Source organism: Vulpes vulpes, chromosome 3, assembly GCF_048418805.1.
Source record: "Vulpes vulpes isolate BD-2025 chromosome 3, VulVul3, whole genome shotgun sequence".
NCBI lineage: Eukaryota > Metazoa > Chordata > Mammalia > Carnivora > Canidae > Vulpes > Vulpes vulpes.
Window position 1 is genome coordinate 12,356,320 of NC_132782.1, and position 13,586 is coordinate 12,369,905.

A 13,586-nucleotide genomic window follows, 5' to 3' on the forward strand; every position below is an offset into this window, starting at 1 on the left:
ATTTCACTGATTTAACATGTTTACCAATTTCCTGTATTGTGCCAGAAATGGGCAAGACAACTGAACCTGTGTGAATATATGTGTACATATTACCTAGAAAGTATATAAAATGAGAAAGAAACAGGGCTACATCTAAGTCTTGATGATTCTAATTTTGGGGAGGATAAGCATACAAAGCAGACACTGAAGTGGTGGGGGAAATTAGAGGAAGACCAAGAAATCGTAGATCAATGAAGTCATGGCAAGAGGCTATTTCAAGAAACACTGAATGAGCAGGGGTTGCCTGCAAGATCACAAACCTCCTCACTCTATCACTCTACATCACTGGTGAACCACTCCAGAGCAGTAAGTGTGGGAAATAAATCTACCACCTCAACCTGAATAACTCTAATAGTCTAGATTCACTGTCTCCATAGAACTCCCTTCTCTCTTGATACTATAATCGGAATTGAATTCTTATCACTCCATTATAGCTATTACGGCAAATGTAAACCAGTTCTTAGAGCCAATAGAAATTTTCACTCTTTGCATTTCTTTATCTTTCCCTTAGCATCTACACTTTTGACCCCTTTCTCCCAATTTCCTGTCCTTCTTTTTTTGTGAGGCACCATTGATTCTCTTTTCTACCACTCTATCCTTCCCTTCCCTCAGCCACTACTGGGTGCATACTCTTCCTGCTGTACTTTCTTGCTGATATTTATTCCTTAGTTTTCTGGCTTTGAATAAATATTTTAACTTTTAATTTGGTTTCAGTAACACCTCATTTTATTTCTAAAACTAAGTCATAGATCCTTTGTTGGCACTTTAGATATTTTGAGAGGCCCACTGATGCCTCTAATAAAAAAAAATGCTATTCTCATCCGAAATATACTCAATGTAAGAAAAAAGCAGTGGGATAGAGTTGACACAAATATTTTAGTAGTCAGAGCACCCAAGACCTGGAACTTATTAAATCTATAAAGCATTAATTTTGTAATCACGTGGCTCCTTATATATTCAATGATATATTTTCAGAAATCATTCAACTACAGAACTTCCAGAGGTAGAAATGAAGGCTAAGATCTGAATCTGCAATAGAACAGAACAGAGAATCCAGAAATAAACCCATGCTTATACAGTCAATTAATCTATGACAAAGGAGGCAAGAATATACAGTGTAAAAAGACAATCTCTCCAATAATGGTGCTAGGAAAAATAAGCAACCACATGCAACTGGACTCTTTCTTATACAATTAAACACAGATAATTTTCTTATTGGATTCTACCTATATTGACTAGATGAAATTCTGTAATATTAATCAAATAGGTAGGTTAATGTTAACTAATCTATGTAAATGAAAAATGCAAGAAAACATTGATGTGTTATTATGAAATGAAGGTAAAATTGGGCTTTTTCTGTCATTTCTTCACATAGCTGATCACCATATATTACATAATTATACTCTGTGTGGTGGGTCATAAATTCTGTTTTCTCCATTAGCTCGAGCCAAAAGGGGTGGGTTTCCATTATGGGCCCGAAAGATTGAACGTTAGTTGTTTTATGTGGCTCAACCTATTAGTTTCCCTCACATTGATAAGAGATTTTAACACATTGGTGAGGGAGAGATGACAAGAATTCATAATTTGTGATATATGACTTTTAAAAACTAATTTATTTTAAAATTCAAACTTTTATTCAGTATAATTACTTAGTGTGTACAATATTCCTATAATTTTAAACATCTAGGTGATGATATGGGCTAGAATGGTTTCACTTTTTGAAACTACATTCTCTCCCAACTACTAGAGGTTTTTTTCTTATTTTTATGATTTTTCATATCTTATGAGCAATAAAGACCTAAAATCTTAAGCATAACTAACATACCTTTCTTCTATATTTTAAAATAGTAGAACATAAGGTTCTTGCATTGGTATTATTAAAGATGCAAATGTTAAAACTGCAAAAATTTAATTTGTAGAAGTTTAGTAATCCTAAATTAAAATCTACAGATTGGTTTAGAAACTTTTCTTACCTTCATTCTTTCAAATTGAGATAGAACTCTGAGTGCCCGAAGGAATTTAATGGAAATAAGTGGTTTTAATTCCTCCCGAGATTTGCCTATTAAGCTGAGACAAAACACCTAAATATGTTTAAGGGAAAAAGATGAATTGGGTTTAATTTTAAATTAAATAAAACAATCTGCAAAATAAACTTTGTATTTATCACAGAAAAGATAAGTTAAACTTTACCAAGAAATATACAAAAGATTTAATATATATTTCCATATATCTTATCAATGACTTACAGAAATGGATGAGGAAATAACTTCAAAAAGATAAAATAAAAATATTTTGCAGCAGAAGGAATATATATTATTGAAGTAAACAAAAATTTGTATATTTGTCATACTTTATGATCAAGGATTTTTTTATCCATTTTTTAGTTTGAAATTAGATTGAGTCAGTTTCATGATTATTTGTAATATAGTAATAGTATGCTATGCATTCATAAAAGCAAAATTTGGAATATGTTACATACAAATTCATATTAAATATGGTTAATAGAATAAGATTTCAGAGAAGAGGCATCAAGGAGAATATGGATATTTTTAAGTCCAAGTACAAATTACAAAAATGTATACAAAGATACTAACGTGATTTTTTTAAAGTAAGCATATGCATAAAATCAATCAGGGCTGGGGTGCCTGGGTGGCTCAGTTGATTAAGCGTGCAGCTCCTGCTTTTAGCTCAGGTTATGATCTTGGGGTCAGGAGGTTGAGCCCCCTGTCGGGCTCCATGCTCAGTGCAGAGTCTGCATGGGATTCTCCTTCCCTCTCCCTCTGCTCTTCCATCTGCTCTCTTTCTTTCTCTCTCTAAAATCAATTAACCTATCTTTTAAAAATATCATTCAGGATTGATAATTGTTAATGGAGATTGAATAAGATGGTAGAGTTATGATGAACTTTTATAGCATCTTTATATTTTCTGTATTTTCAAGGCAGCATAAATGAAAAATTTGTTCTTTTTTATGCTATACTAACAGATGGTCTTAAAGTGAGCTTTAAAATAGTCATATGATTTATGTAAGCATGGAGGTATGTGGACACCTAAAAATAATGACTAGCAAACAGGAAGACGGGTTGATGGTATGGTGTGATTTTGTTGGCATAGAAGGTTAATTTGCAATAATTTATTTAGAAGTCAGAGATCAGAACTGTAAGTCATTTTATTTATACAGTGAGAAGCTTCAATCATTGCTTGTAAAATAGGAGTCATTTGTTCATTCAACAAAAATTGCTGAGTACCAATTATGATACATGAATTGTTCTAGGCATTGGGGATAAGACAAGAACCATATTAGGAAAATGATTCTTCCCTAAAGGAGCTAAACTTTCAGTGGGGGAAGACAAGCAGTCACAATGAATAAACAATGAATATCAATTAATATATAATACTAATGGTACTATGGAGATGAAGAAAGCAGAGAAAGGAAAAGGGGGCATTATAATGGTTGCAGATTTAAATATAGTAATGCAGATAGACATCTAACTTCAGCATTTTTTTTTTTGAGCAGACATGAATGAAGTGAGCCAGCCAAAGTTCGAGGTGAGAGGAAAAATAAGTGCAAAGTCACTAAGATGGAACTCATCTTAGCATACCCTAGGAACTTCAGGAACGTCAGTGATGGTGGAGCAGTCTGTAGACTGGGATGGAGTAAATGGAGAGTAGTAGGAGATAAGACTGGATCATGTAGAGACTTGTAGGTTTTGATTGCAGAGAATGTAGCTTTATACTCTGAGTGAAATGAGGTATTTATTGGAGGGTGTCAAGAAGAAAAGAGACTTGAGCTGAATTCTTTTTTACAACACTAAAATGCATGTGGTTGCTATGTGGAAAACAGAATGAAGGCGTGCAGTGATGGAAGCAGGGATTGCAGTTGAAATCTGTTGCAGTGATCCAAATGACAGTTTTTGGTAGCTTGGATCAGTGTGATGATGGTGAAGGCTATGATAAGTAGTCTAATTTTGAATATATGTTTTAAAAATCAAGCCAACAGAATTTAAATATTTTAGGATACTGATGTGCAATAAGCCTATTCTGTTAGTAGCAGATTCATAGGTGATTGTTAGAATAATTCAAGTATGAATGTTGAACTTCAAAAATATTAGGATGAAAAGAAAAGGACAAATGTTAGCATTATAAATGAAGATATAGGGGATTTTGGTAACTGAAAATGTATAGACAGAGGAAGAAGGAAGATATAAGTAAATGGAAGAGTTAAGTGAGAATCACAGTAAAGAAGAAAATCAAATACTGAACTTTAAAACTTTTCTTTAAAATACGTACAATAACAACCATGAAGTCTAGTTTATACCAGCCATTAGTGAAATAGGCTTTAAAACCATACGCCATCCACTTTAGAAGCATTTCCAGAATGAAGATGTAAGTGAAGATCATGTCAGCATATTCTAATAAGATTTTAATAGTCTTTCTCTGATCGATATATATATCTTCAAAAGCCTATGGGTAAAAAAAAATAAGGATTAGTGTACATGTTATTTCTAATAAATCTTTGGCATAGAGATGAATGAAATGTCCTCCCTAGTAAGCAGATGGTGAGCAAAGTCATAGGCTGTTGTTTCAAGGGCTGGTTATTCACATAATCCCTAAGTATCAGTTTCTGATCCCATGCCTGTAGCAGACATCAACTGGTTCTAGAACTTCTTATACAGACTAGTTTGGCACCACAATGATCCATAAAGCTTCTCTCAAATCAGTTAATCACACTTAACATAAGAGGTGCAACTTTTACTGACATCTGACTGGTTATTAGCTCTAATTCCATGTAGCCAACTCACAGATATATGCCAGTTGCTAATAGAGAAGTAGAGATTTTTAAAAAATGTGTCTTCAGATATCTACACTGCTGTTACAAGAAAAATCACAAAGTTTGCTCTGCTGCAGAAATAATCAGGTAAACCAATGGAAATACATAAATATGAAATAAAACTATAATCATTTCTCCAAAGCCCCTCAGATTTAATTGATCAACTTTAATTTTACCAAGGAGGATGCAAAGCCTGACAATGTCATTTAAAGCAATTTCATAGTGTTTTTATTTTAGCACTGAAAAAAGGCAATAAAATACCAATAATGTCAGGCATACTTTTATTAAAGTATATTCAAGTTCAAAAAGCAAACAAGGATTAAAATAATAGTATGCAAATAATGGTATGGTTCTTCTAAGTCTAATGTTTAAGAGTAAATATAACATGACAGCAGAGTTACTGACTTTCAATTGAACCAATTATGGAGTAAAGGTGTCTATGTAAGCAAATGATAAATATAACCTAAAATGATTATAAAGAACTTTATTACAATGTATTTACTTATTGCATAGTATATAATGCAAGATAATATAAAAAGATATACAAAAGTCTTTAAAAACATTTAAAAAATGGGCAAAACTAATATATAGTACTCGAAGTCCACATACCAGCTACCCAGGTGGACTGGGGAAGTAATTGTTAGGTGTCAGAGTATGTGGTTCTGGAGTCCTGGTAATGTTCTATTCCTCAAGGTAAGTGACAGTTACACAGATACATTCACTTTGTAAAAATTCTTTAAGCCTATATACTTAGAATTTCAATGGTTTTCATTATGTATGCTAAATGTCAATATAAAGCTTACTTTAAAAAATGTATACAGTATAAAGTTGGTTCCCAGCTGTGACTCCATTTTCTCTGTTCCATGCATCTCACAATTAACTATTTTTTGTGTATCTTCTCTGATCTTCTTCAATGAAACCCAAGAAAATAATTTATAGTCTATTTTTCTTTATTTCCTATGTCATTCAATATTAAATAAATAAAACAATTTCAAAATATACGAATGACAGTGGGAAACATGAATGTTAATAGATATCTAATAGATACTTTTATTCCAGATCATTCTTTTTCCACTTATTACCATATCTTGCAATATCAGCATACATACAGCTTTTATAACTTTTAAAAGATACATTTATTTATTTTAGAGAGAAAGGGAGAGAACAGTGGTAGGGGCAGAGGGAGAGAGAGAATTCTAAAGCAGGCTCCCTGTTGAGGGTAGAGCCCAACCTGGGGCTGGATCCCAGGACCCTTAGATCATGACCTGAGTAGAAACCAAGAGGTGGTGGCTTAGCCAACTAAGTTACCCAGGCACTCCAGCTTCCATATTTTTAAAATAACTGCACAGTATCCCATTGGGTGATTGTACCATAGCATATTTAAACCGTCACCTATTATAAACTGTTTTTGCTCTTCAATCTTTTTTTTATTACAATGAACTGTTCAGTGAATAACGTTTAAATGCATTTAATACATGCTCAGATCTGTAGGATAATTTCCCAGAATTAGGGTTATTGGGTCAATGGATAAATACATTTTTTGTTCAAAGGTCGTTAAAAGTATATACAGCACTTTTCTTTCCTGATTGAATTGGTACCAAAGTACTAGCACAGTATAACAGTATGTATGTGCATATTATTAAACTTAGTCTCATACAGAAAACTTTATTAAAATAAGAATTTGGTATCTAACCAAATTTTCCCACTGTTATTCATATATTTCAAAATTATTTTATTTATTTAATATTGAAAGAGGCTAATACAGATTTTAAGACTGTAATTAAACTTTGTCTCATACAGAAAACTTTATTAAAATAAGAATTTGGTATCTAACCAAATTTTCCCACTGTTATTCATATATTTCAAAATTATTTTATTTATTTAATATTGAAAGAGGCTAATACAGATTTTAAGACTGTAATTAAACTTTGTCTCATACAGAAAACTTTATTAAAATAAGAATTTGGTATCTAACCAAATTTTCCCACTGTTATTCATATATTTCAAAATTATTTTATTTATTTAATATTGAAAGAGGCTAATACAGATTTTAAGACTGTAATATATGTCTTCCAAAAGTAAAATCACAAAATATGAACTTGGCATGATGACTTCAAATAACAGACTTCAGACACATTTTTTTCCCATAAAAGTCTCATATACTTACCAGAGCACCTGTGCTGAGCAGAGTGACAACGCCAATGAAACACTTAAAACAACTGTTTTCCACTATCTTGCAGCAGGTTTTCCTTATGTTCTGCCAAATTTTTCCTTTCCGGGATACTCTACTAAATTGGCCAGGTGAAGATCTTTGTCTATAACCTGTCAAAAATGAAACTGCTAAGAAGAAAAATCTTGAACAGTCATGAAAAAGTAGACATCTCAAACTTTCTACCATATGCTTTAGCAATTAGTTATTTACAGAATTTAATACAGGTGCTCTCTGACTTATAAAAATTTGATTTTTTTACCCCTGTTTCTGTGACCACACAGTCACTGAGGAAGACAAGAAAAACTTGTGAGTTCGAGAATAGTAGGAGGAAAGAAATTGTAAAAGGAAAAGATGACTTACAACATCCCCTAGCCTTGTGGGACAGAAGGACAGAGTCTAAGAAGAATAGAATTTATTCCCCACCCTTAAAAAAAAAAAAAAGCACACACACATGCAACACCTTCTAAACATCACATTTTGGTATGATGCTTTAAAATTCATTCTCTGAAAATTCACAAAGCATTCTCATTTAAGCACATAGATGCTTATGAAATGTTGAGAAGTATAATATTAATTAAGTCAATTAAATTGATGTCAGGTCTTAGGTGGCGTGAGAATGGTGATTCTGGGGAGCTCCTCTGGATTGTAGAGCACTTTGTGGGTAGAATTCATGTGCATGGATTGAACTCTACCTTCTGGTTAAGAGAGTTAGCATAAAAATTAAAAAACCCTGAGACTTGAGAAGACAGTGCGTAACAGGTGAGAAAATGAAGAAACAGAAGTGGGTGGAGTTTAAAGTCAATGCATTTTACTTTTTAACTTTACCTACTGTCAATTTATATATCTTTGGTAAAAAAAAATAGGAAATGTTTTATCCTTTGTCTTGAATCATACAAATCCTAGAAGTTGAGCTACTGAGACCAGGTTCTTTTTTTTTTTTTAACTTTATTTTATTTTATTTTATTTTTTGAGAGCAGGTTCTTATACTAAATACAGGAATTTGAGCATTTTAGCAGTTAACATTCTGATTTCCAGTGATTTCAAATGTCCAGAACCCATAATTATTTGTTCATCTTGCTAGGACTAATTTGAATTATAAGTCATCAAGAGATGTATGTTATATATCTAGTGACTTAATCAACTGACTGAAGTCATACATTTCTTAATATTGATGTAATCACCATTACTTATTTTGTTTTCCTATGAAAGATAGAAGATTTTTCATCTGAGTATTTTGAATATTGACTGTATTCCATGAAGCATAAAAATACACACACACGTGCACACATGCATGCACATACACTTATTTAATCTTTTTACCAATCCTGTGAGTTAAGTTTTATTATTATCCTCAGTTTACATTTTAGGAGATGAGCCTAAGAAAGGCTAAATAAAAGCCAGTAAATGGTGACTTGGGATTTGAATTCAGCCTATCTGACTCCAGAGCCAATGCTCTTAACTATTGTATTAAACTTCCTAGGAAATAGGCCCTCTCCCTCTTTTCCACATGTTGACATTTTTATTGACATTCCCTATAAATTTTATCAGGATTGATATGAGCATGTGTGCATATATTTGTTTGTGTGTTCCTTAGCCAAATTAGTAAACTCTAAAATTAGAATATATACAATAGTATTTGATAAACTAAGAAATTTAGTTGAATTCCAATATAATGATCAAAGGAACTTATTTTTTTCTTACCATTTTTAAGATGCTTTGGCTTCTCATGATCATAAACCATTTCTTCTTCTTCAGAGATAGCAATATCAACTGTACTGCATTCAGATGAGCTAGATTGCTTCACCTTCTAAAAAGTAAAGTCCCACCAAAAAAAGCTGTGATTAAAGCTTCTCACTGGAGTTCAAGTTTATTTCATTTTCAGGAATAAGAAAAATTGTGTACCGAAAGACTTTTATCAGGTTTAAAGACTATTTAGGCTAATTTCATGATTGGCATTAAAATGCATACATATCTCTGTGATTTGAAGTTTTAAAAAATTAAAGATTAATTTAAACTAAAATAATTTTTAGATTAAAATTAGCATTTAGTTCATAATGCTGTTCTCCTGAAAGATGTATAGGATACCATATCTCCAGTATCCAAAAGGATTTGAGTTTCAAAGCTCTCCTGAAGTTATTCACAAGATTTCCACATATGCCATTTCAGCTAGATAAGTAGTATCAGAATAAATTACCCCTTGATGCTAAAGATGGGTAGACAAGAGTGCACTTAGTTTGTATTGTGAAATCCAGTCCAGACATTCTTGTATATACCATCATAGGACAGGACTGATGTGAGGTTATCCTGAAGTGAAATGAAGAAATGGCACAAGGAATAAAGGTCAGGAATAGACCTGGCAAAATGGTACCAGCCTTATGGAGAGGCTATTTACAGGGACTGACATTCTTTCTCACTCGGTACTTGACTGAAGTTCAAGACCGAATAGGATAAGGTAGCCATGACTTTGTATATGTGGTAATAATGCATGTGACATGCATGGCTTTTACTTGAAATTATTTTCTCACAATGCTTTATTCTACTTTATCTTAAAATCAATATACAGCATGTCATCCTTTAAAATGACCAAGATCCTAAAGTTAATAACATAGGAGATTATTTTCTAATTAAAAATAAGATAAATATATTAAAACATCTGGGGAAGAACAGTCTTATTTTTAAAAAATTAAGGAAAGATCTAAATAAAGTATATCAAAAGGAAAATTATAAATATTTTGTCCTACCTATTGGTCTTATCCACAAAAAGTGTCAAGGAAATATAAATGGGAGGCTTTGTTTGCCTTAGACCTTACATGGTCAATTGTCAGTAAGACATTTGGTACTGAAAAAATATATATCCATTAGGGTATTACTCTTAAACAAATTGCTTTTATTATTTCAATTCCTCAAATTTCCTTTATTTCCGATGAAATAAAGGTATAGCAATGTATGGGTTTGAGAGTAAACAATACATAAATGAATGTTATATAATGCTTCAGCATTCCATAATTAAAAATTATACACCTTATATTTATGTTATTTTAGAATTTTTAAATAAACTATTTGATGCGATTTTTCCAAACCCCTTTAGTATGTTATTCTAAATATATATATAAATCAATTGGAATTCAAAATTATAAATAATTTTATTAGAAGACTATTTAATGGCATGATGAAGTGACCATGCTACATATGAGAAACATAAAATTCATTATAAAGTTTGATGTTATTTTTTAAAAAATTTCTATAGTCACATTGCAACTAAAAAATGGCTGAAAGTTTTAATAACAAAGAAAAAAGAAGAATATATCTCAGAATTATCAGATAAGATATACCTTTATATTCTTTGGTTTTTGGGAGATTAGCATCCTAAAGTACTCCTGAGTTGCATAATCTTTAAGTGTCTAAATTAAATATGCAACTAAATATACAGATAAGTGACTGATCAATCAACAAGAACAAATAATTATAAAGCATTAATTACACTTTCTGAAACCTTACCATTTACAATTATACTTAAGTGTCATCTTTCCTATATATTCTCAAATCCCAGACTTTCTAATGAGATTGGCAAGAAGTTTCCCAGAGCATCTCAACATGATGTGCTTTGATAAATAGCAATTTTACCCAGAATAAGATGGTAGTCAAAGTTGTAAGTGAAGATATGGAAGTGTATCTGGAGAAGAGTATTCCCTGTTTTTTTAGAAATGGTATTAATTAAAAAAAAGAAAGAAATGGTATTAATTAAAGGAAAATAGACCTAAAAATATTGGCATGCTAAGGAGTGAAAGTGTTTCTGTAACACAAAGATAGATACTTTCACTAGGAGCTGGAAGGATTCTGGATAATTGCAATTCAACTCCTATTAAGCCAACTTGAGAAGTTATTACAGCGCAGCTGCCAAGCTGTAAGAGGTCTGAGAGACAAGATGGTACCAAAGACTTTTTCAGGGATGTGGAAAGAGACATTCTTTTCTCCTTCCCAGTTCCTGTGAGTAATCTGAGATGGTTTCCTACTGAGGTACAAAGCAAGAAGCTTGCTGAGCAGATGTGATCTCTGTAAATGTAACTTTATATTAAATTATACCTCCTACTAAGACAACATAATGCTTGCAAATGAAGAAGATAAGATTGATTCCAGTAGGGTGTACATTTTAGAAGGTAAGTTAGCAGCAATATCTCTACTTCCTTGAATGTGTTGAGTTTTTTGTTGCTGGGTTTTTTGTTTTGTTTTGTTTTGTTTTCATTTTGCTTTGTTTGTTCAAGAGTTGATAAAGCTACACACTGTTCACAATGGTAGCGTTTTCTTTATTCTTTTAACCCAACTCAATTATATATGTTATAGTAAATGTTGCAGAAATAAAGTGACAAGAATCCTGGAATTTTAGAAAGTAAGAAAGTATTTTAGCCCTCCTATAGTCTAGTTTCTCATTTCCAAGATGATAATGCCCAGAGTTTAATGATTTCTCTGATAATGCACAAAGAAATGTCAATTTCTTTGAAAATTTAGATTTCTCCAACCTGCTTTTCATCACCCCATATTACCTGCTTATTAATTTACCAAATTTTGTAATTATATTAACCTAATTTTACAAAGTGTTTACTATAGACTGGGTATTGTTCTACGCACCATTGATCTACTTTTCGCAGTCCCATCTTCCCTAAGAAATAGATTCAATTCTATCTGCATTTATAGACAAGGAAACTGAAGCTTAGAAAGGTTAATTAACTTGATTAGGAGCATGAAATCAGGAGCAAGGAGTGCTATAGCTAGGATTGAATGGGTCCTCGCAACTTTACCACTAATTCACTTTCTTACCGACAATGCATAAATCAACAATAAGCAATCAGAATATTCAAACATCTTACCTCTTTGCTGCTCCCATCACCTGACTTGCTTTGAATTTCCTTATTATCCAGATTTTCTATATCAGATTCTCCTGACGCAATTGGCACAGTTTCTGAGACACTAGGACTGGGGATAAGTGATTGACTCTCATTTTCAGTCAGTGTGTTTTTTTCTGTGCCACTGCTTTTTTCCTTATCCTTGAGGAATTCTTGGGTGTTGCTTAATTCAGAAAGGGTATGGTCAGAAATATTCTCTTTAACATATACATCATTTACATTGTCCATTGTCTCCTTTGAAACATTTTGGTTTTTGCATAATATTTTAGAAAGCACATAGTTTATTCCTTTCTGAATCTTTGCCACTGCACGTTGGAGATTTTTTGCTTCATCGTCCTCTTCAGTTGTTGCAGCCTTGTATGAACTAAATGAGCTCACCAATGCCAGAAACAGGTAAATTATCTAAATGAGGAAGTAAATGAGGTTGATTTTATCTTACTTTTTGTTTCCTTCTAAACAATAAAACATCTTTGAAAAAAACTGACCTGAGATTTGAAAACAGGATACAAACTACAATGCTATTTAGGCTAGCCAGTTCTTACAAAGGGTCAGGTGCTATGCTAAGAGTTTGTACAGCTAGAACTCCCTTAGGATCACAACATTCTCTGATGTATCATTTATTTCTCTTTTATAGATGAAAAAGGCAAGGCTTACAGGTCTCAAATATCAAAGGTCATATAGATTAGACTCAAATCTTATTCCAAAGCTTGTTTTCCTTTGTCTAGCTAAGGCTACATCTTCCAAGATGAAGAAACAGATTGTTACTTCAGGTGGCTGACTTCACTTCAGCACTATCCCAGGAAGACATACAATGACATCTTCATGGGTTCTGCAAACCCACAAGGAATATAATGAGGAGAGTGCTATTCCTGGTTCTGAAGCATGCATCTAAATTTCCTTGGGACATGCTAGCACAAGGACTGGGTAGGTTAATTGATTCTCTGTGGTAATAAATTTGTTAAATAAGAAAGAGATGAGTGATGGAAGAATCATTCCTAATACTTGTAAGTTATTTGAATTCAAGGAGGGTGTATATTTTGACCTTTACTATCACTAAGAGATATGATCAAACCATGTTTAGTTTCCAGAGAATCATACTATTATCTTGTTTGTAACAGAGAATCATACTTTTATCTTGTTTGTAGTTGTAGGATATAAATAATATTTTTGGACTTTAGAGCTGGAGATTCATATTGGTAATTCTTTTAGACTTACAATAATAATTTGAGCATCTTGCTTGTTATGGAAGTTTTTCTGCCTCTCTTTGGATATCTGAGCTTTTAATGATTTAGTTTCCTTTATGTTTTATACATTGCTTTTAATGAACCAAATTCAAATGACATGAATTGTGTTTAAGAATATATATAATATATAATATATAATATATAATATATATATATATATATAAATGTAAAGTTTACTTACAGAAAATATGGGCAGGGGCTCTATGGCCCTTGTACAAATTACATTATTAGGATTTTTATCCTTCTTAAGAGACAATGAGTTCAGGATGTTAAGAACGCAACACCAAATATAATTTAAGGTAGTTGGTTGTTTCTTTTCCTTCCTTTGTTTGGTTATTAGGCATGGTGAGAAATAAAGGAAG

At 32.2% G+C, this 13,586-nt stretch overlaps 1 protein-coding gene across 3 annotated transcripts in view; it reads right to left on the reverse strand.

The window, feature by feature from the left end:
- SCN7A (sodium voltage-gated channel alpha subunit 7) overlaps window positions 1-13,586 on the reverse strand; it is an 84,848-nt gene that overhangs the window by 11,648 nt on the left and 59,614 nt on the right. For all 3 annotated transcript variants that reach the window (XM_025994110.2, XM_072751841.1, XM_072751842.1), the window contains exons 15-19: window positions 11,945-12,382; window positions 8,781-8,886; window positions 7,035-7,189; window positions 4,327-4,500; window positions 2,013-2,120 (exon numbers count right to left, since the gene is read on the reverse strand). In XM_025994110.2, the coding sequence (XP_025849895.2) occupies window positions 2,013-2,120; window positions 4,327-4,500; window positions 7,035-7,189; window positions 8,781-8,886; window positions 11,945-12,382 (981 nt within the window). The remainder of the gene's footprint in view (window positions 1-2,012; window positions 2,121-4,326; window positions 4,501-7,034; window positions 7,190-8,780; window positions 8,887-11,944; window positions 12,383-13,586) is intronic.